This window comes from Mandrillus leucophaeus, unplaced genomic scaffold, assembly GCF_000951045.1.
Source record: "Mandrillus leucophaeus isolate KB7577 unplaced genomic scaffold, Mleu.le_1.0 Scaffold253, whole genome shotgun sequence".
NCBI lineage: Eukaryota > Metazoa > Chordata > Mammalia > Primates > Cercopithecidae > Mandrillus > Mandrillus leucophaeus.
In genome coordinates this window covers 141,650-165,255 of record NW_012102621.1, presented here as the reverse complement: position 1 = coordinate 165,255, position 23,606 = coordinate 141,650, and the positions used below count along the sequence as shown (strand labels likewise).

Genomic DNA, 23,606 nt, shown 5'->3' with positions numbered 1-23,606 from the left:
GGAGTGCAGTGGCCGGATCTCAGCTCACTGCAAGCTCCGCCTCCCGGGTTTACGCCATTCTCCTGCCTCAGCCTCCCGAGTAACTGGGACTACAGGCGCCCACCACCATGCCCGGCTAGTTTTTTGTATTTTTTTTTTTTTAGTGGAGACGGGGTTTCACCATGTTAGCCAGGATGGTCTCGATCTCCTGACCTCATGATCTGCCCGTCTTGGCCTCCCAAAGTGCTGGGATTACAGGCTTGAGCCACCGCGCCCAGCTGGGGCTTTTTCTTAATGTATGTCTAACTCTTCCACAAATTAGGGGCTTTTTCTTAATGTGTGTATGTATGTATGCATGAATATAATTAATATAGTAATATTTTACATAATTGACACTGTATTTTATACATTGCATTTCAAATTTAGCAGTTCTTCTAATGTCACTAACAATTATTGTGAACAGTAATTTGATTGCCTGAAAAATATTTCATGGAGGAATGGCATTTATACAGAACAAACACATCATAATATATTTAAACTCAGCCACAGGTTTAGTTTAGAAAAGTTATGTTTATTCATGACCCCAATTGATCAGCCTAGACTGAGTTTTATCAGCATGCTTTCTGGTCAGCTTGAATATAGAGGAAATAGAGGTAGCTATTGTTCCTTTGTGATCTTCTAATACTTGAATCTGCTAGATTTCTGCAATTTTTAAAAGTCCCAGGTGTCAACATTTGAGGTGATTTTGTGTTTTCAGGGCAAACAAAAGTGATCAGGCTGAAGTACTGCATTTAAGTCTTTTTCCTACATTTTAGAGTTGCTAGATTGCTTTTTTAAAACAGGAAAGTTTATTGTGACATATTTTTGTGTTTTGATACCCAGTTTTCATTTCCTTCCAAGTTTGTGACCTTTTCCCCCCAAGCTATTCTTGATAGATGATTGATATAAGATAGCTGTAAATTTCTGTTATCTTAGAGGATTTGTGATTTTGAAAGTACTCTTCTTTGTTTAACTTAAGGATGACCAGATCATCAACTGGCTGCTGGAATTCCGTTCTTCTATCATGTACTTGACAAAAGACTTTGAGCAGCTTATCAGTATTATATTGGTAAGTTCACCATTTATCTCACTGTCTAGTATGTAATTCAGAACTTCGTAGTAGTATATATTAATAACATGCTGCTTTTATCGTTCTTTCCCAACTCTAGAGATTGCCTTGGTTGAATAGAAGTCAAACAGTAGTGGAAGAGTATTTGGCTTTTCTTGGTAATCTTGTATCAGCACAGACTGTTTTCCTCAGACCATGTCTCAGCATGATTGCTTCCCATTTTGTGCCTCGTAAGTCATTACTCTTTGCTTGCTTGGAATTTTTTTTTTTTTTTTAAGTACTTCTTTATTAAAATACCACCTTCCCGTTATATGTGAGAGATACTGCTACCATGGAAGATTCCAGATGCATATTGGCACCAGGTCTGGTAGACATATGTTCCCCGTAATGACCCCTATGGAGGTGTCTAGATTCATTTGTTGCTATGCGTTTTATGAATTGTAATTTGCTTTATTGAACTCCTGGTGAAGTCTTAGAACTCATCTAGGAATGTTTAGCTGTTTAAAAACTATAGTTGCTTTACTTTTTTTCAGATTGTGCTTTTAATTAATCATTGGGGTAACTTTGGATTATGGAAAAATGACTTTTTTGTATAGCTGTTCATTGTCTATGTCAGTAACTTTTTTGTGTAGCTGTTTATTGTCTAGATTAATGACAGAATAACATATTTTCTTTTTCCTTCAAAAGCTCGAGCGATCATTAAGGAAGGTGATGTAGATGTTTCAGATTCTGAGGATGAAGATGATAGTAAGTGTAAAAAGGTTTAAAGCCTGGGCACAGTAGCTTACACTCATAATCCCAGCACTTTGGGTGGCCAAGACAGGAGGATCACTTGAGGCCAAGAGTTTGAGACCAGCCTGGGCAACATAGTGAGATTTTGTCTCTACAAAAAACACATTTTTTTCAAATATTTTCTTTAAAAATGCTTAAAGTAGAACTAGGCAGAGTGGTGTGTGTCTTTAGTCACAGCTACCTGGGAGGCTTAGGTGGGTGGATTGCTTGAGCCAGGAGTTCAAGCCCTGCCTGGACAAGATGGCAAGACACTCTCTCTTTAAAAAAAAAAAAAAAGAAAGTAAAGCACGGAACACCTGGCACCTATTCTGGTAAGTAGACTGCAACAAATGACAACCTTTGATAAAATGTTTTTGTTATATTTAGCATTGATACGCAGTCAGTTGTCCTGAATGCATTATTTATATAATTAGTCCATTTAGTTTTCATTGATGGTTGTGAGAAAAAAATCTTGAAGTCATTATTTCTGTGATAAATTCCGTTTTGGTTAGCTTTTTAGCTTCAAGTATGTCACTTTTTTTTTTTGAGACAGAGTCTTGCCTGTCGCCCAGGCTGGAGTACAGTGGTATGATCTTGGCTCACTGCAGCCTTTACCTCCTGGGTTCAAGTGATTCTCCTGCTTCAGCCTCCTGAGTAGATGGAACTACAGGCATGTACCACCATGCCTGGCTAATTTATGTATTTTTAGTAGAGATGGGGTTTCACCATGTTGGTCAGGCTGGTCTCGAACTCCTGACCTCAGGTGATCCACCTGCCTTAGCCTCCCAAAGTGCTGGGATTACAGGCGTGAGCTACCGCGCCCGACCAGCATGTATTTTTAGCTTCAAGTGCGTCGCCCTTCAGTTTTGTTTTGATGCTCATACTCTCAACTTTTCTCCTTGCAGATCTTCCTGCAAATTTTGACACATGTCACAGAGCCTTGCAAATAATAGCAAGATATGTCCCATCGTGAGTATGCTTTTCCTTATTTTGAATGTTCAATTCTCAAGAAAATTGTAATCAATTAGTAAAAATTATAAAATGTTAATAGCATTAAAGCTTGATCTTACATTGCATGTTTTTTTTTTTTGTATCCACTTGAGGAAACTTTACATTCTACAAAAAGTGGCATTTCCATTTTCTATTTATTATCTTTGATTGTTTTTCAAAGTTTGTATGCAGATTCTCCCCCAATTTTGTATGGTGGTTGGAATTTTGCTTTTATCTTCAACAGATACACTATCCAAACATTTTCAGTGAGAAACCCCTGTGTGTGTTTGTGTCATGCCATATGAATAAAAATTGCACTTCTAAGAAAAGCTTTTCAGGTTTGTGGGTTTCTTTTGGAAGGGTGGACTTCTAGTTCCCTCTGTCCGTTGATTATTTGTTAACTTGAAACAATCCAACTTGATAATTTTTTCTTCTTTTAAAAATAATATACATGTGTAGTGAGAAATGTCAGCAAAAAGCTCCCTCTTTGATTTGCTGTCAATATCAGAGTTAACAGAAGCTTATTTTCTCTAAGTCATTATAGATTTTCTCGGAAGCTATACAATGTAAGTTCCAGTTCTGGCCGGGCGCGGTGGCTCACGCCTGTAATCCCAGCACTTTGGGAGGCTGAGGCGGGCGGATCACCTGAGGTTGGGAGTTTGATATCAGCCTGACCAACATGGAGAAACCCCGTCTCTACTGAAAATGCAAAATTAGCCGGGCATGGTGGCGCATGCTTGTAATCCCAGCTGCTTGGGAGGCTGAGGCAGGAGAATAGCTTGAACCCGGGAGGCGGAGGTTGCAGTGAGCTGAGATTGCGCCACTGCACTCCAGCCTGGGCAACAAGAGCGAAACTCCGTCTCAAAAAAAAAAATAAAGTTGCAGTTCTTTGAGGTAGGGGTTCTTGTTTGCCTCCTGTATCTGTCCATATTTGCTTTTAGAATGGTAGTATTACTTTTCTAGAAAGTAAAGTTAACATGGATTGATTTAATTTTTTAAAAATAGGACACCGTGGTTTCTTATGCCGATACTGGTGGAAAAATTTCCATTTGTTCGAAAATCAGAGAGAACACTGGTAAGAAATCTTTTCATGGAGAAAATCATGGAAAACTTGTTTGCATGGTTTCGTTTTAGATGATGTTAGGTCTTTTTCTTTCTGTTTTTTTTTTTTTTTTTTTTTTTTGAGACGGAGTCTTGCTGTGTTGCCCAAGCTGGAGTACAGTGACGTCATCTTGGCTCATTGCAACCTCCGCCTCTCGGGTTCAAGCAATTCTCCTGCCTCACCCTCCCGAGTAGCTGGGACTATAGGCGCCCACCACCATACCCAGCTAATTTTTGTATTTTTAGTAGAGGTGGGGTTTCACCATATTGGCCAGACTGGTCTCTAACTCTTGAGCTTGTGGTCTGCCCGCCTTGGCCTCCCAAAGTGCTGGGATTAGTGAACCACTGTGCCCGGCCGATGTTATGTCTTTTTCTTTTAAAGGTTACTTTGTCTTCTAGACTTTGATGTCTAAGAATTTGACTCAGATTCCTTTCTTATCAAGCAGCTATTGGGGATTCCCAGTGCCTTTTTCTGTTATTACTATGTGCAAGTCAAGGTGTGAGTTCATTTCAGGAATATCTGTAGTGGCTTCATGCTTATACAAGAATTACTAGAAGATAATAGTTCTTGTATTACTAATTGTAAATATGCCTTATTTTAACCTGAAAGCAAAGCCTTCTGTAGAAGCATTGTGCTTAAGTTTTTGTACAATGTTCAGATCATCTGTGCAGTTTTTAATAATTAATAGTGATCGCCGTAGTATAAAACCAAATCTAGTAGCATACAAAAATAATTATGTGCCATGACCAAGTGCGATTGACGCTAGGTATGCAAGATTAAGTTTTTTTTTTTTTTTCCAGGGAGGGGACAGTTTCTCTCTGTCACCCAGGCTGGAGTGTAGTGGTACCATCTCGGCTCACTGCAGCCTCTGCCTCCCCAGGGTTCTAGCGACTCTCCCACCTCAGCCTCCTGAGTAGGTGGGACTACAGGAATGGGACACCACACCCCACTAATTTTTGTATTTTTGGTAGAGACGGGTTTTGCCACATTGGCCAGGCTGGTCTTCAACTCCTGACCTCAAGTGATCCACCCGTCTCCACCTTGCAGAGTGTTGGGATTAGAGACGTGAACCACCGTGACCGGCTGAGATTGATTTAGTACCTGAAAATAAATTAATAAAATATTTTATAGCAATAGAACAAAGGACAAAAACCACATAATCTCAGTAGATGCAGAAGTATGTGACAAAGGCCAATATCCTTTTATGACAAAAACAGAAGGAAATTTTCTCAACCTGATAAAGGGCATCTGAAAAACCCACAGCTAACATCATATTCAATGGTGAAAGACCAAAAGTTTTTTCTGAAGAATAAGAACAAAACAAGGATGTCTGCTCTTGCTGCTTGTGGTCTAGCCAAGGCAGTTAGACAAGAAAAAGAATTAAAGGCATCCAGATGGAGTAGAAGGCATAAACTCTTTTGCAAGGTGATTTTATATGTCATCCTAAGGAGTTCACACACACACAAGACATTTTAGAGAGAATAAATGAGTTCAGCATGGTTACGGGACAGAAGACCAACATACAGTAACCACTTGTCCAAGACAATTGAATAGGGGAGAATAGACTTCAACAAATGCTGCTGGTAGAAGTGGACATGAACATGCAAAAGAATGAAGCATATGGATATCCATGTACAAAAATGAACTCAAAATCAATAAAAACCCTATATGAAGAGTAAAAACTGTAAAACTCTTGAGAAAATAGGGGTACATGTTGGATTAGGCAGTAATTTCCAGATTTGATGCCTGAGTACAAGTGACCAAAGAAAAAATATATCAATTGTACCTCAAAATTAAAAATTGTTATGCTTCATAGGACATTTTCAGGAAGATGAAAAGAATCCCCAAATAATGGGAGAAAATATTTCTAAATTTTCTGTCTGGTAATGGACTTGTATATGTAAAGAACTCTTACAATTGAATAATAAAAGGGCAAATAGCCCAATTGAAATGGGCAAAGGATCTGAATAGGCATTTCTGCAAAGAAACACATGGAAAGAAGCTCAGCATCATTAGCCATTAGGGAAATGGTTTCACTGCATGCCCACAAGGATGGCTATATTCAGGATGAGAAGACAGTAACAAGTGTTGACAAGGATGTGGAGAAATGGGAACATTGGAACTGTCATATGTTGCTGTGGGAATGTAAAATGGTGCAGCTGTTTTGAAAATAGCCTGGCATTTCTTAAAGGTTAAATGTAGAATTACCATGTGACCTAGCAGTTCCATTTCTGGGTTTACACCTGAGAGAAATGAAAATATATGTCCACAGAAAAACTTGTACATGGATGTTCATAGCAGCATCATTCATAATAGCATCAAGTAGAAGCAACTCAAATGTCTGTCAGCTGATGAACAGATGACAAAACGTGGTACAATGGAATATTAGCAATGAAAAGGAATGCTTTATATGTTACAACATGATTGGACCCTAAAAACATGCCAAAAGACTGTATTATATGATTCCATTTATATGAAAGGAATGGTTTACATGTTACAACATGATTGAACCCTAAAAACATGTATTATATGACTCCATTTATAGGAAATGTCTCGAAGAGGCAGATTCATAGACTAGTGGTTGCCAAAGTCTTCATTTTTTAGGGGTGCACTACTAATGGATATGGGATTTCTTTTTAGAGTGATTAAAATGTTATAAAATTGCTGGCTGGGCACAGTGGCTTATGCCTGTAATCACAGCACTTCGGAAGGCTGAAGTGGGAAGATCCAAGAGGTGAAGACCAGCCTGGGCAACATAGCGAGAACCTGTCTCTCTAAGAGGAAAAATTAACCAGATGTGGCGGTGTGCACCTGTAGTTCTAGCTACTAGGGAGGCTGAGGAGGAAAGATTGCTTATCCCGGGAATTCAGGGTTACAGTGAGCTATGATTGCACCACTGCACCCCAGGCTGAGAGAGAGCCAGACCCTGTCTCTAAAATAAAATGTTCTGAAATTGATTATGTTGATGGTCACATAACTCAATATATTAAAAACTTAAATTGTATACTTTAAGTTGGTGATTGTATGATTTATGAGTTTTATCAATACAGCTACTTAAAAACCTATAGTTGTGCAAATTAAAAACTTCATTTACTGAGGATAATTGAAATGATTATACCGAACATAATACATATGTAGAAACAGTACAGTTTTGTATTGCTGGATAGTCTGTTTTTTTCTGTTTAAATATTTGAAACTAAAGATTTCAATTGTGTAATTGATGTTTCGCTTACATAATTGTGAAACATTTATTCTCTGTTGAAATGTTTTATCTTATGTTTTCTGCTTTAGGAATGTTACGTTCATAACTTACTAAGGATTAGTGTGTATTTTCCAACCTTGAGGCATGAAATTTTGGAGCTTATTATTGAAAAGCTACTCAAATTGGATGTAAGTATTGAGCAATCTATTTTTATTTTCATTTACTGACTTGAATTTGTTATAATCACAGTATGTGGAAACAATAGTCAGTGATAGAAAAGAATCCACTTGGCCTCCACTTGGCCAGGCGTGGTGGCTCACACCTGTATTCCCAGCACTTTGGGAGGCCGAGGCAGGCAGATCACCTGAGGTTAGGAGTTCGAGACCAGCCTGGCCAACATGGTGAAACTCCATCTCTATAAAAATAAAAAAAAATTAGCCAGGCATGATGGCGGGTGCCTGTAATCCCAGCTACTCAGGAGGCTGAGGTGGGAGAATTGGTTGAACCCGGGAGGCAGATCTTGCAGTGAGCCAAGACTGTACTGCTATACTCCAGCCTGGGTGACAAAGTGAGACTCCGTCTCAAAATAAAAGAAACCACTTGCACCATTCTTTGCTTCCTTCCTTTAAATGTGTCTTGAATTCCATCTGTGTATGTGCTGGGAGTTGTAGACAGTTCCTTCTCATGATTGGAGAACAAGGCATTAAATACATAGTTAGCCAAATGTAAAAGTATGGTTGTGGAAAATGCTGTGAATGAAACATACATTATGAGTTAGAGAAACTGATAGAATCACAGTGGGGTCAGGAAGGGATTCCTAAGGAAGTGATTTTTCCTGTTTGGCCTTTCTTAAGGGCAGATTATAATTATAAACAGCTAAAACTTTGTTTAAGGAAGCCCGCACTAAGGTGCAGTGGGAATGAAAAAAAGTGGTGGATTCTAGTGACATTGTGAGGAAAGGTGAACTGGTCCTCGAGACTGGTTTGGAGGAGGGGAGGCAGACAGTAAGGGAAAGGAATCCTTCAGAGGTTGCTCCCTGTGGAGTCGAATCTTGGTGTTGCATTCATGGCAGGCAGAAATATCAAGAGGAGGCAGTTGGGAGAGGAGTTCCATCTTGGCCAGGTTCAGTTGCTGGTGGGCAGCCTACTAGAGAATACTCACTGGCAGTCGTGGCTGCAGGTGGGGACCTGAGCATAAACCTTTGGAAAGATACAGTTTAGGACAGGGGAGGAGAAGGGTGATCAGAAGTTGAGGAAAACCATGAGTCTGGATGCTCAGGAAGGATCTGCTGGAAGGAGGAGTTTGGTCAGCAGCATCAGATACTGCTGTCATTTTTTGGAAGGATGGAAAGTGCAACAGTCCTTGGATTTAGTGGTTAGAAGGTAGTCTTTGTTGCTTTCTGGAGGACCATGTCAGTGAAGAGGCAGAAACTGCATTTCGAGAGGGGATGTGTGGATGGTGGGGAAGCAGAAGTAGGGCTGTAGTTGGTCGCTGCAACCTTGGTGCAGGGTTGTGGTGGAAGGAGGGGACAGAGCAGGGCTAAGAGGCGTGGTTCAGGAGTGGGGAGATGTGAGCAGGTGTGTGGACTGAGGGGAGAGGAGCTTTGGTGGAGGAAAACATTGATGCTGTAGGGAAGCAGGAGGATGGAACGAGGTCTTAGAAGAGCTAGAGCTTGGGCCCATTGGTGCAGTGTTCACTTGGAGTTGCACCTCTCTGGCCAACTGTATATGTACTCTTTATAGTGTTTCTCTGGTATATACTTAAAAGGAGCATTTTAGAATGTTTAAAAAGAAGGTCAAGCATAGATAATAAAAAATGGCATGGTTTGAGTGGTATGTTAAGATATTTGAATGGTGATATACCAAAATAAATATTGAATAATTCACATTTGGCTTGCAGTTTGTCATTTTTCTGCTCAGTTGATTGATGATATGTTTATTACACAATGTGTCTGTGAGTGTCTTGTGCATAGAGATTTTATTAGCCCATTTTCATGCTGTTGATAAAGACACAACTGAGCCTGGGAAGAAAAAGAGGTGTTTTATTTGTTTGTTTGTTTGTTTGAGACGGTGTCTTGCTCTGTTGCCCAGGCTGGAGTGCAATGGCACGATCTCGGCTCACTGCATCCTCCACCTCTTGGGTTCAAGCAATTCTCTTGCCTCAGCCTCCTGAGTAGCTGGGATTACAGGCGCATGCCACCGTGCCTGGCTGATTTTTTGTATTTTTAGTAGAGATGGGATTTCACTGTGTTAGCCAGGATGGTCTTGATCTCCTGACCTCATGATCCGCCCACCTCAGCCTCCCAAAGTGCTGGGATTATAGACGTGAGCCACCACACCTGGCTAAAAAAGAGGTTTAATTGGACTTACAGTTCCATATGGCTAGGGAGGCCTCAGAATCATGGCGGGAGGTGAAAGGCACTTCTTTTTTTTTTCTTTTTTTTGAGATGGAGTCTTGCTCTGTTGCCCGGGCTGGAGTGCAGTGGCCGGATCTCAGCTCACTGCAAGCTCCGCCTCCCAGGTTTACGCCATTCTCCTGCCTCAGCCTCCCGAGTAGCTGGGACTACAGGCGCCCACCACCTCGCCCGGCTATTTTTTTGTATTTTTTAGTAGAGACAGGGTTTCACCGTGTTGGCCAGGATGGTCTCGAACTCCTGACCTTGTGATCCGCCCGTCTCGGCCTCCCAAAGTGCTGGGATTACAGGCTTGAGCCACCTCGCCCGGCCGGAAGGCACTTCTTACATGGTGGCAGCAAGACAAAATGAGGGAGATGTAAAAGTGGAAACCTCTGGTAAAACCGTCAGATCTCATGAGACTTATTCACTATCACGAGAACAGTATGGAGGAAACCGACCCCATGATTCAAATTATCTCCCACCGGTCCCTCTCACAACATGTGGGAATTATAGGAGTACAATTCAAGATGAGATTTTGGGCCGGGTGCAGTGGCTCACGCCTGTAATCCCAGCACTTTGGGGAGCTGAGGTGTGTGGATCATCTGAGGTCAGGAGTTCGAGACCAGCCTGACTAACATGGAGAAACCCCATCTCTACTAAAAATACGAAATTAGCTGGGCACAGTGGCGCATGCCTGTAATCCCAGCTACTTGGGAGGCTGAGGCAGGAGAATCGCTTGGACCTGGGAGGCAGAGGTTGCAGTGAGCTGAGATCTTGCTGTTGCACTCCAGCCTGGGCAACAAGAGTGAAACTCTGCCTCAAAAAAAAAAAAAAAAAAAAAAAAGAAATTTGGGTGGGGACACAGAGCCAGACCATATCAGAGCTAAAATAAATGCTGAATTTGTTGAGGCTACCTGGCATAGAGCATCATGTGATAGTTCTTGTCGATTTTATATAAGTATGTAGTAAAAGGGGCTTGATTTATTATATTTAAATTCCTTCATGACCTAGGTCAATTTACAGGCTTGCCCCATAATTGTGTATTGTGTTGGAGTGCGATATAAGGCACTGATCTGGACACCTTGAACGTGTTTATATCAGATGAATTTCCATCCCAAAGTAACATAGTTGTATATTTAAAATCCTTTTATTCTTTTTTTTTCCCTTTGTTATAGGTGAATGCATCCCGGCAGGATATTGAAGACGCTGAAGAAACAGCAGCTCAAACTTGTGGTGGGACAGATTCCACAGAAGGATTGTTTAATATGGTTAGCATTTTATTAATGAAGTCGACATGAAGTTTATCATAAAGGGTGGAAACAGCTAGTGCTGCTTATCTTTGTTAAGACTTTAGATTGAAAGAATTAAAATAGTTTAGCAAACTTGAAAACGATTCCTTATATGAGTAATTTGCTGCCATGTCATTTAGCACTTAGCATAATTGGTTTATTTACAAGGCTTTGAATTTGGGTTTGGTGAAGTACGTTTCCCTTTTGTTCTTATAACTTTAAGTGTTTGTTTTTGTAAGCCAGATGCTGTTTGTGAGGGGGTGGTTAGTAGAAAAGCACACCTGTTTAATTTCTACATTTTACCACTTGGACGCTTTATAGCATTACTTCTTTGGGTGGTATCTGAAGTTGGGTACAGTGGAAGGAGAGTCTGAGACAGGGATTCAGGTGCCCTTGGGACAGAGGGTGTCAGGGAGCAGAAGAGGGCAGGGGAGCTTCAGGGGTGGGTCTCACTTGGGAGGTCGCTACAGCCTGATCCCACCAGGCACTCTGGGGCGTGGATTGCTCTACAGAGTTAGGTCCCAGCTCGAGACCAAGGAGATGTCCTTTTCTGACGCCTTGTCTATCAGTCATTGGTTCTAGCGGGGAGGGGCTGGAAAGAGTGCAACAGTGGTCCTGGCTCCTTTCTGCTCAGGGCAGCTCTCTGGAGAAAGTAGGCAGCTGTGAGCTGGTGGCCACCAGTTCTCACAGCAGCGGGGAGGTGGATATCCCGACCTGGAAAAGGGGGCCTGGCACCAAAAGCACCCACTCTGGTGGGCACCAGGAGCAGAGGTAGGGGACATCTGTAAGGTTTGCATGGCTAGCGCTCATTGGGTCTTCTCAATGAGAATCAGAAGCTGGTGGTGAGTCTTGGCTTTTATTTTAAATTTCGCAGTTGGTTCTGATTCACATCCCTGAATGAGACCGCTGCCTGGAAAGGTGTCTGCATTTCTTTCTTTCTTTCTTTTCTTTTCTTTTGTTAATTTTTAAAAAATTTTTTATTTTTTTGAGATGGAGTCTTGCTCTGTTGCCCAGGCTGGAGTGCACGAACTTGGCTCACTGCAGCCTCTTCCATCTCCTGGTTCAAGCTATTCTCCTGCCTCAGCCTCCCGAGTAGCTGGAATTATAGGCGTGCGCCACCACGCCTGGCTAATTTTTGTATTTTCAGTAGAGACAGGGTTTCACCGTGTTAGGCAAGATGGTCTCGATCTCCTGACCTCGTGATCCGCCCACCTTGGCCTCCCAAAGTGCTGGGATTACAGGTGTGAGCCACTGTGCCCGGCCCACATTGAATTTTTTAATGTTAGTATTTACTTTTTGTCTTCAAAGGATGAAGATGAAGAAACTGAACATGACACAAAGGCTGGTCCTGCACGGCTCGACCAGATGGTGCATCCTGTAGCCGAGCGCCTGGACATCCTGATGTCTTTGGTTTTGTCCTACATGAAGGATGTCTGCTATGTAGATGGTAAATCACACTAGCTACTGTTTATTGAACACCTGCAGTGTACCTGGCTTTGTGCTGGGCGTTTTCCATCCATTATCTCTAGTACTAATAAAAATCCTGTAAAAATATCTATTGAGTATGAGTTTAAGATGGTTTAAAGAGGTCAAGTTGCTTGCCGGTCACATAGCTTGAAAATGGGACTGGGATTCCGGCTGAGTTATATTTGTCTTCCGTCTTTTCACTGATTGTTGTATTGAAAGATTATAGAGTTTGGCCAGTTTTAGATTAAATTACGCTCAGGTTGCTGAATGCATTTAAGAATGATGTAGAGGGCACTAATATATGGTGTTCTGTTACGTATTGAGTTTAGAGGGTCTTTGCCTGGCACCGTTGTTGTGCCAGTGTTAGTACTATATGTGCTTCTTGCCTTCATGGAACTTTAAAGGCTTTGCCATGCGAAAACAGAATTTTTTCCCATTCACACTGCTAAGATTTAAGATGAGCTCGGTGAGTCAGAATAATAGAACTGGAATCTGAATTAACTGCATTACTATTTTAATGGTCTTGCTGTTATGAAAATAATACATGTTGATTAGAGAAAATTTGGAAACTACAGGAAAGGATAAAAACAATTTAAATGGCCACATTTCTTCTATTCAGAGAACCGTTACGAGCATTTTGAAGTTTCACGTTTTTCCCCTTTTCTGTTAGCGTGTGTATATGTAGGAGTGAATTTTTTAGTGGGATTTGGGGGTCACACTAAACATGAATGTTTCATAATCTGCCCTTTACATGGATGCTGAAGGTGAACATTTTCTCATATCATTGCCTGTTATTAAAATAATTGTTATTGAATCCCAGCACTTAGGCCAAGGTGGGAGGATCACCTGAGGCCAGGAGTTCAAGACTAACTAGCCTGGGCAACATAACAAGACCCCCATCTCTAAAAAAAAAATTTAATAATGAATGTTATTGATCACATGGGTTTAACTGTCTCTTACTGTTTTCACCGTTATAAGTAATAGTCATAATGAACATCCTTGTGCCATTATATTCAGTTGTTTACTAGCAGTAAAATGATTGGATCAGAGGTCTTTTGCTACACGAATTGTAGAATTGCCCTTCAGAAGGGTTTGCATTTCTGACCTTGCCACAGTGTGTGAGGTGAGGACCTGCTTCCTTGCAGGTGTTAGATTATTATACTCAGAGGAAAATCTGTGCAAACTAAAAGTAGCATTTTGTTTTCATCATATTTTAATGGATAATGTCTTTCTTTTTTTTTTTTTCTTTAATAGACACGGTCTTACTCTGTAACCCAGGCTGGAATGCAGTGGTGGCACAAACATGGCTTAGTGCAGCCTTGACCTCCTGGGCTCAAGCGGTTCATCTGCCTCAGCCTCCCATGTAGCTGGGATCACAGGCATGCCACCATAATTTTTTAATTTTTTGATTTTTTGTAGAGACAGAGCCTCACTATTGTTGCCCAGGCTGCCCTTGAACTCCTGGGCTCCCTCCCACTTTGGCCTGCCAAAGTGCTGGGATTGCAGGCAGGAGCCACTGTGCCTGGCTGGATAATGTTTTTTAATGGTGTTGTGTTCTTTATGAAAAATCTGGCAGATGAAACTTGAAAATATGCCTTTATAAAAACTGAGATGCCAAATTTTCTCCGTAGGTAAGGTTGATAACAGCAAAACAAAGGATCTGTATCGCGACCTGATAAACATCTTTGACAAACTCCTGTTGCCCACCCATGCCTCCTGCCATGTGCAGTTTTTCATGTTTTACCTCTGTAGTTTCAAATTGGTGAGTAAAAATGTGATTAACATTATCTTAGCTTATTTTGTTTTTGCCCGAAGTTTTTCCCTAAAAACTGGGGTGGATGAAGACCATGAAGTAAATAATTCTTTTCCTTGAGCTTACTTGCTAGTCTGCTTAATAAAATTGCATACTCTTTTCTTTTTTTGTTTTTTTCCTTTCTTTTTTGAGACACAGTCTTGCTCTGCTGCCCACTGCTGCAACCTCTGCCTCTTGGGCTCAGACAACTCTCAGGCCTTACCCTCTTGAGTAGCTGGGACCACAGGTTACCACACCTGGCTAATTTTTGTATTTTTAGTAGAGGCGGGGTTTCATCATGTTGGCCAGGCTGGTCTGGAACTCCTGACCGCAAGTGATCTGCCCGCCTCCTGCTCCCCTAAAGCATTGGGATTACAGGTGTGAACCACTGTGCCTGGCCCACATTCCTTTCCCGGTACACTTGGAGAGAAAACAGATTGCTTCCTGCCAGCCCAGCTAGGTGCTCCGAAAATGTCATCCTGCCTTTTGGTCGCTAGGTGGTGCTCTTCCCTTAAGCCTTTCTCTATTAAAATCTCGTGGGGTAATTAACTGTATTTCCTTTATTCTTTCCAAGGGTTAAGTTGGAAAGAATAGCCCAAACCAATTTATTAATCTAGAATTTTTAGGCTGTGGCTTTTTTTTTTTTTTTTTGATGGGGGAAAGAATATAGAAAGCTTTTCCTTCTCTGCAGTGGTTTTGTGGCTTCCTAGAGGTCGGGAGAGTGTTGGTCATGGGAAAGGAGGTTGAATTCTGTCCGCCCACATGAGCGCGCCTAGCTTTAGAACAGCGCTATTTAGGAGAAGTTGGAGAAGCTGTGTCTGTTTTTTTCCATGATTGGCGGGATTACTGAAATACCAGCTGTACATTAGTCCGTGTTTCCGTTCATGGTTGAATTCAGTGTGTGCAGAGACTGGAAGGGAGCTTTGCACTCACAGGAGTGCCCGTGTGGAGCTCCGTGGGATGTGGGTTATTGTTGATCACCAGTTCTGGCTGACATTGGAATCACTTAAAGAGCTTTTATAATATGCAGATTCCAAAGCCCTGTCACAAACCTATTGAATTTGTACCTCCCAGGTTGAATTTTTTTGTTGTTGTTGTTTTTTATTTTGTTTTGTTTTGTTTTGAAACGGGGTCTCAGTCTGTCACCCAGGCTGGAGTGCAGTGGCATGATCTCGGCTCACTGCAACCTCTGCCTCCTGGGTTCAAGTGATTATCCTGCCTCAGCCTCCCAAGTAGCTGGAATTACAAGCACCTGCCACCATGCCTGGCTAATTTTTGTATTCTTAGTAGAGACAGGGTTTCTCCAGGTTGGCCAGGCTGGTCTCGAACTCCTGACCTTGGTGATCCACCCGCCTCGGCCTCCCACAGTGCTGGGATTACAGGTGTGAGCCAGTGCGCCTGGCACCAGGTTGATTTTGATACTTAGCTAGGTTTGGGATCCATTGAATTAACACCTGAGATGCCTTTTGTTTTTAATGTTATTCTCTCAACATGTTTAAAAAATGAAGACCATGACATACTAGAACTTTTCCCTACATTGGTGAAGTAAAAATCTTAGGATTTTGATAGCCAGATTATCTTAGGCATTAAAAAAGATTACACCGACACCCTCTCTTTTTATAGGGATTCGCAGAGGCATTTTTGGAACATCTCTGGAAAAAATTGCAGGATCCAAGTAATCCTGCCATCATCAGGCAGGCTGCTGGAAATTATATTGGAAGCTTTTTGGCAAGAGCTAAATTTATTCCTCTTATGTAAGTAGCCTAATTTTCCAAGTACTTTTTAATATCATGCTTTAAAAAGAGTATAGCATTGTCTCAAGTCAGAAATATCTCCCTTTTTTTCGGTATGTTTTTAAAGTGAATAAAATTCCTACTCTGTGCAAGATGTTTACATTTCTAAGCAGTGATTTTAGAATAAAGTGTCTCCTTTTTTTATATATAAAACCCCGTATGTAAGGCTTTTGTCATCTCTTCTGTGTGGTTGCACTTAAAGATCCATTTGTTTTTGTGGATAGAGAACAGTGTTGTATACTGTTTTGATTCTTTTTGTAGGTTTATCATTTTTTCATTTGCGTTCCGAATCTATTGTATCTGTTAAAGCTGAAGAAAAACCCTTTTAAAGGTAATAGACCTATCTAGAAGGCCAGTTTCTTCCAGTGGCCCATGAAGATATCTTTGGACAAGGATGCTGTTGAAACCCTTCCCCAACCACAAAATTATTGACCACAGGACTTGACTAGGATGCATCAGGGAATACTGAAGTCCACCAGACTGTCTTTCTTTTGGGAGATGTTGGTGAACGTGTCCTGTTTGGCCAGTCACCCTAAGAGGGTGCCTTTGAGATGGTTAGGAGAACCTGCTTTCCATCCCTCGGGACGTCCTTAGGGGCTCACCTGTTCCTAGAAGGTCAGAGCTGCTCTGCCTTGTAACTGGAAGCTTGTCTTCCTACGCACCCATCCATATCCTTCCTTTCTTTGCTTTTCCTCTGTGCCCATGGGTATTATTTAAAGAAATATATGAACTTAGCGTGGTTTGTAATGAAAGGCAGTTGTGTGCTTTTATGTTATTCTGGTTTTTTTATGAAATATAAAGTTGACTTGAATTTTTCTTTTCTCTAGTACTGTAAAATCGTGCCTAGATCTTTTGGTGAACTGGCTGCACATATACCTTAATAACCAGGATTCGGGAACAAAGGCATTCTGCGATGTTGCTCTCCACGGACCATTTTACTCAGCCTGCCAAGCTGTGTTCTACACCTTTGTTTTTAGACACAAGCAGCTTTTGAGCGGAAACCTGAAAGAAGGTCGGTGTTGTGGGAGTGCGGGACTGGATTTTCCTTGTGTTCTTGTCACCCTTTAGAATGGTGATTCTTTGCTTTTTTGAGATTTTTATTAAAATCTCTGGATTCAGAAAACTGCATGTACACTCAAACTTTTAATAATCATTTCAAGCAGCTCATAGGCCCCTGCAAACCCCTTAAGATGGATTTGAGGTTAAGAAAGAGGTTTCTGCTTTTGAAGGTTTGAAATGTGAAGATGTCTCCAGAGGTGAGGCTGAGCCCTGGGCTGTGCCAGCGCCCTGTACAAAGCTTCAGGTGGATGCACCTTCTCTTTGTTGTCCTTGTAACAGCCCAGTAAATGGCAGGTGTTCTCCCTTTACAGACAGCACCAAAGCACAGGGAAGTCATTTTGCCGAGATCACATGGTTATTGGCAGGATTAGAAAACTGAAGGCAGGTTCAGCTGAGCCTAAAGTTTGGGTTTATATAGATTAAACTCTGCCTGAAGCCTTGAGACTTAATTCACCAGTATTGCTTTGCTAATTTCTAATAGTTACTTATAATTCAAATCTGTCAGTTGGAACTTATTAGTGTATTTTAGTTGAAGAGAGTCTCCAAGAACAGTGTTTATAAGTCATTGTAAATTGTTCTGTTTATGTTTATGAATAATTCACATGGTTTTGTGGGCCACTTCCTCTCAAGCGAGGTCCCTCAACCTCACACGATTGACATTTGGGTGCATCATCCTTCATCGTCGGGGGTTGTCCTCTGCACTGTAGGATGTTTAATAGCCTCTGCCTACTAGCTGCCAACAGCAGTCCCCGACCACCCCCAGTTGTGACAACTAAAACTATCTCCAAAAATTGCCATGTGTCCTCTGCGGCGGACATAGTCTCCTTGGGTTAACAGCCAGAGCTCTAAACTGAAAGTTGTACGTGTTGCATTATATATATTTACCTACATTCTATATGCTTCTGAAAAGATGTTGTATGAACTAGTCGGATGAGGTTTTATCACAAGGTTAGTAAATATAAGCTCTGCTTTTCTTCGTATAAATTAATGCCAGGAATCTGAATTGAAGATCTTGTTTTTGTAAGCTGTGACATCCCATTTAGGTAATTTTTATCAAAATATGCATCAAAGAAACTCCTAAGAAAATACACTTCAGTACAAGTTGGTCAGCTTACCTGTTAAAATAAATGTGATGTCTTTCTTTTACTCATGTAGGAGAGAATTATATTCATTAAGAAAGTGGTTTCTGTCTAAATTTGCCTTCTGTTGAGGTAGAAGGCACATTTGGAGTTCTCTTGTTTGGAAAAAAAAAAAAAAAAAAAAAACACTACAAATGACTACTGTGTACCTGAAAACAGCGCTCAGCTTCACTAATGAGACGTGCAAGCTAGAATCAAATTGTTGTTTTGTTTTGTTGGCTGTCATGATCGTTAGCTGAAACCAAATCACAAGGTGTTTTTCCCCTCTGTATTAACTCAGCATATACTGAGCTTACAAACGTGTGAACTTCCAGTTGTCATGGAGTCTTACAGCCTGCTACTTCCTGAGTTTTCTTTAGAGAAGCTGCCTTGGTGATCAATGAATGTGGTTAGCCTAGTGATACTCTTCTGGGCCATACACTGTGTGATTATCTGCATGGACCTTTATTTAAAGCATTTCTGCAAATAATTAAGTTTTTTTTTTTTTAATGTGTGATAATTTGTGCTATTAAAGATATCTTACACTTTTCACTTACATTTGTACCTCTAAAAAAATCTTTTTTTTTTTTAACCAAAGGTTTGCGGTATCTTCAGAGTCTGAATTTTGAGCGGATAGTGATGAGCCAGCTAAATCCCCTGAAGGTTTGCCTGCCCTCAGTGGTTAACTTTTTTGCTGCAATCACAAAGTAAGTTATTTACACTTTCTTGATGGGAGTTATTTAAAATATTTTTATTTATGTTTATCTAGTATTATAAGAGTCTGTTAAATTTCTGTGAAATTAGTAACATTATAAAAGGCCAGGCGTGGTGGCTGACACCTATAATCTCAACATTTTGGGAGGCTGAGGTGGGAGGATTGCTTGAGGCCAGAAGTTAAAGACCAGCCTGAGCAACATCAGGCTTGACCTGTCTCTACAAAACATTTTTAAAAATTAGCTGGGTGTGGTGGCCTGTGCCTGTAGTCCCCACTACTCAGGAAACTGAGGTAGGAGGATCACTTGATCCCAGGAGGTCAAGGATGCCGTGAGCCATGATTATACCACTGCACTCCAGTCTGGGCTCCAGAATGAGGCCCTGTCTCTTAAACAAAAACAACCCAGTCCTTGCAGGAAATATTGTAATACAGCTATTGTTTTTGTACTTTAATGGCATTGGAAATTGCTGCTACTTCTTATCCAAAGGGCATAATTCAGCAGAAGCCTAGGCACTTTGAAATAAGTAAGGCAGCCAGTAAGCTGAGAGGGGCAAAGCCATAGATGCTTATTAGAGTGACTCCTGTAATAGTAACAGAAATAAACTGGACGTGAGGCAAATGTTGACCAGTAAGAGATTGATTTAGAGAGTACTGTTCTCTCAGGTCTGGTAGCTATGGTTAATTCATAGCCTTTCCTCTGTGCCGGGCAGTTCTCAGCACTTTACGTAGAACTCATTTGATCCTCAACCCTCTAGGATGAAACCCTGTTTATCAATGGGGAGGTGGAGGTACAGAGAGCTGAAATCACTTAACCTGAAGTCATAGAGCTAGACTGGCGGCACAGATTTTAATGTAGTCTGGCTCCTTTGTAAGCTTTCACTAAGTTATTCTGCTTTATGGAGAAAGCGAATTGGAGAATTGAATATTTAATGAGGATATTCAGGCCGGATCATAGCCTATAATCTTCAACAGGTAAGAGCCAGCAGCTTGCTGAGCTCCTTCAGCCTCTTTAGTTCTCCTTTGCTAGGCATCTGGTTCAAGGTAACCTCTCTTCTGAGATCTCAGTGATAGTAAAGGATTAGGAAAAGGCATCAAGAGACCAGCAAGCAGCAGTGGTGAGTGGGTGGAGGCTTCAGCACGTTGGTTAAGATGGTGGGCAGCTCAAAGAGTGAGGACGGATGAAGAAAGCAGAGGCCGCTGCCCTAGTATATTCTCGGGGTGGGGACAGAGGACTGCATTTGTGAACCAGCTGGTCCAGGGGCTCTCAATTTGGGGTTGGCATGCGCATTAGAGGTACAGAGTGTGATGCCATGTGAGGCTGAGAGCAGGGGAATGAAATAAAGGTCTCTGCTTAGGTACAGATATTGTAAATAAAGGTGTGTACTGTTCTGCAGCTATTGCTTTTGCCTGCTTGATGGTTTTGAGATTGAACCATATTGCCACAAAGCTTTATTTTGATTTTAACTGCTGTGTTATGTTCTGGGAATCTTTTTTATTGAGTCTTTGTTGGGATTTCATTTGTTAGTTTTTGTCTTTTTTTTTTTTTCCGAGACAACGTCTTGCTTTGTCACCCAGACTGGAGTGCAGTGGCGTGATCTTAGCTCACTACAAGCACCGCCTCCCAGGCTCATGCAGTTCTCATGCCTCAGCCTCCCGAGTAGCTGCGTCTACAGGCACCTGCCACCACATCCAGCTAATTTTTGTATTTTTAGTAGAGATGGGGTTTCACCATGTTGACCAGGCTGGTCTCAAACTCCTGAGCTCAAGTGAACCGCCTGCCTTAGCCTCCCAAAGTGCTGGGATTACAGGTGTGAGCCACCGTGCCCGGCTGGCTGTGTTCGTGTTTTAGTGCTCAGGAACATTCCTGTGTGTGTGTCCTTGTGTGTGGACACATGCTTCCTTGTCACACACCCGGAAGTGCGGTCAGCTGCAGGGTTGTAGGAGATGTAGATCTTCAACTTGACCTGATAGTGCAAACCACCCTCCAGTGTGGTTTTGCTGAGGTGGCCTCCACCAGGAGGAGGGGTCAAGTGCCGTGAGCCTCGGCTAACAGGACAGAAATCGAAGTATGTGGCTTGAAGTTGCCATGGTGACCTGGGAACCTGAGGTGGAGAGTGACAGAAGCGAGATCTAAGTCCTCATCTTGGAGAAGCTGTCTAATAAATAATTTTTCAAGTTGCTCAATCATGTAGAGACAACTACCAGAAAAATTAAAAACGGAATTGTCTTTTTGATTTTATGCTTGCTTCTGTGCATTTAACTGTTCTCACTCTGCATGTCTAGCTTGTTTCTGAGGTCATGACTTAGTCAACCCCATGTCTCTCCTTCAGTAAAGGCTTATTTCTTCTTCGGGGCTTCTTCAGCAAGTCTCTTCACCAACTGCTATGTCCTCCGGAGTAACTCCTGAATCCCTTTTCCACCAACCCTATACTTCTTTTGCAAACAGTACAAATAAAGACACCTGTAGTTATGTAATCTAAGAGTTTTGCCTTGCAAACAGTTATTTTTAATGAGTAATATCTATTACTCAGTAAAATCTAAGCCCAGTTTTGCATTCTGAGTGATAGCCACATTTTCTTTCTCCGTAGCAAACTTGCAGATAGAAGACCCAGAGAATGGTACCCTAGAAGTGTTACTTTCTGCTTTATATTGTTATTTTCACTAGCACTTGTTATGTTCAGCGGTTTCTCTGTGGTGGGTACAGTTGTCACACGCAGCTCACATCTGCACAGTCACTCCAGCGTGTTAATGCCTCTGTCTGTGTTGTTTTTTTGTTCCACAGTAAGTACCAGCTCGTCTTCTGCTACACCATCATTGAGAGGAACAATCGCCAGATGCTGCCAGTCATTAGAAGTACCGCTGGAGGAGACTCGGTGCAGACCTGCACAAACCCACTGGACACCTTCTTCCCCTTTGATCCCTGTGTGCTGAAGAGGTAGGTACTTTAAACCTTGACGCTGGAGGAGGTGGATTTATACGTGATACACGTTTGCTCTTCCCAAGATTGGGATTTAGGGCTCTTCGCCAGAAGTGGCCCTTCCTCGCTGTTGATGAGCGTCTCGTGGTCTCCCTGCGAATATTTCACAGGCCCAAAGTGGAGGATGCCTAGCAGGACTTGCCGAGTGGCGCAGGCACCCCAGAGTGGGTGGATCTTTGCCTCACTAGGAGCCAGATTGATACCAAGGGTTTTTGTTTTATTTTTTATTTTTCTTTAAACTTATTTAAACATATAAGGTTGTGGGGATAACAGTGCCAGGATAGGGGAGGGTGCTGTCTTTTCTTGCTGCATAATTTTCTGTCAAGTGCCTTGTTCCTTCCTCTAGAGACCACATCCCATTCTGTTGCACAGGATAAACAAAAAACAAACGATTGGCTGGGCACAATGGCTCACGCTTGTAATCCTAGCACTTTGGGAGGCTGAGGCGGGCAGATCACTTGAGGTCAGGAGTTCGAGAGCAGCCTAGCCAAGATGGTGAAACCCTGTCTCTACTAAAAATACAAAAATTAGCCGGGTGTGGTGGCAGGCGCGTGTAATCCCAGCTACTTGGGAGGCTGAGGCAGGAGAATCGCTTGAACACGGGCGGTGGAGGTTGCAGTGAGCTGAGATTGTGCCATTGCACTCCAGCCTAGGCGACAGAGTGAGACTCTGTCTCAAAAAACAAAAAAAAAACCAAAAAAACCCACGATTTATGTAGATAAATTATTCTAGAAAACCAGTGGGCCAGCCTTAACTTGGCACTTGTATAAGGAAGCAGGATTTTTGCTTATTATGGTTTCTAAAATAACTAGCAGCATCATGACCATCTGGGATTGTCTGGTCCCTGAAGTCTTGGTTGACTGAAACCAGATTAGTTGTTTTTTCCTAGACTTACTTTTCAGCAAATTACTACAGAAATATAAATAAGAGAGTTCCAGAATATTAGTTTCATTTTCATTTGGATATACTACATATAACTGACTTGTCAGTCTTTGTAAAGTTTAGAAACAATTTCACTTGAAAATGGAAAGATGAAAAACGGTAGTTCAATACTCCATTGGCGTCAGTGAATGAACTCTTATACAGAAAGAGCCACACTAGTTACAGCATTTACATAGAGGGTTTTTTTTTGTTTTGTTTTGTTTTTTTGAGATGGAGTCTTGCTCTGTTGCCCAGGCTGGAGTGCAGTGGCTTGATCTCGGCTCACTGCAAGCTCCGCCTCCCAGGTTCATGCCATTCTGCCTCAGCCTCCCGAGTAGCTGGGACTACAGGCGCCTGTCACCATGCCTGGCTAATTTTTTGTATTTTTAGTAGAGACGGGGTTTCACCGTGTTAGCTAGGATGGTCTCGATCTGCTGACCTCGTGATCCATCTGCCTCGGCCTCCCAAAGTGCTGGGATTAAGGGCGTGAGCCACCGCGCCTGGTCATAATTTAATGTAATTATTTGAGCTGTAGTTTTCACTTCTTGGTTTTGGGTAATAGGTCTGTGAGAAAAGATCCAAACTAGTTTTGACTTCTGCTGAAGTATTTAACTTGACTTTGAAATGTGATCTTTGTTGACAGGTCAAAGAAATTCATTGATCCTATTTATCAGATATGGGAAGACATGAGTGCTGAAGAGCTACAGGAATTCAAGAAACCCATGAAAAAGGTCAGTTTGTGATTTATTGAGCACACTGTCTCGGAATCTCCTTTCTGGTTTCAGGTCATAGTCAGATAGTAAGCGGCAAGTCGCTCATGCGTGTAATTCCCGCACTTTAGGGGGTCAAGGCCAGAGGATTGCTTGAGACCAGCCTGGGCAACACAGTGACACCCTGTTTCTACAAAAAATTTTTTTTTTTTTTTTTT

At 41.8% G+C, this 23,606-nt stretch overlaps 1 protein-coding gene across 3 annotated transcripts in view; it reads left to right on the top strand.

Annotated features, from left to right (window-relative positions):
* Positions 1–23,606, top strand: part of RRN3 (RRN3 RNA polymerase I transcription factor homolog (S. cerevisiae)) — a 44,335-nt gene that overhangs the window by 17,489 nt on the left and 3,240 nt on the right. For 2 of the 3 annotated variants that reach the window (XM_011983656.1, XM_011983658.1), the window contains exons 4-17: positions 998–1,087; positions 1,188–1,317; positions 1,775–1,834; positions 2,764–2,827; positions 3,854–3,923; positions 7,242–7,340; positions 10,723–10,815; positions 12,145–12,283; positions 13,935–14,065; positions 15,719–15,849; positions 16,716–16,900; positions 18,664–18,772; positions 21,563–21,715; positions 23,322–23,409. In XM_011983656.1, the coding sequence (XP_011839046.1) occupies positions 998–1,087; positions 1,188–1,317; positions 1,775–1,834; positions 2,764–2,827; positions 3,854–3,923; positions 7,242–7,340; positions 10,723–10,815; positions 12,145–12,283; positions 13,935–14,065; positions 15,719–15,849; positions 16,716–16,900; positions 18,664–18,772; positions 21,563–21,715; positions 23,322–23,409 (1,542 nt within the window). The remainder of the gene's footprint in view (positions 1–997; positions 1,088–1,187; positions 1,318–1,774; positions 1,835–2,763; positions 2,828–3,853; positions 3,924–7,241; positions 7,341–10,722; positions 10,816–12,144; positions 12,284–13,934; positions 14,066–15,718; positions 15,850–16,715; positions 16,901–18,663; positions 18,773–21,562; positions 21,716–23,321; positions 23,410–23,606) is intronic. The other variant, XM_011983657.1, reaches the window with a different exon arrangement.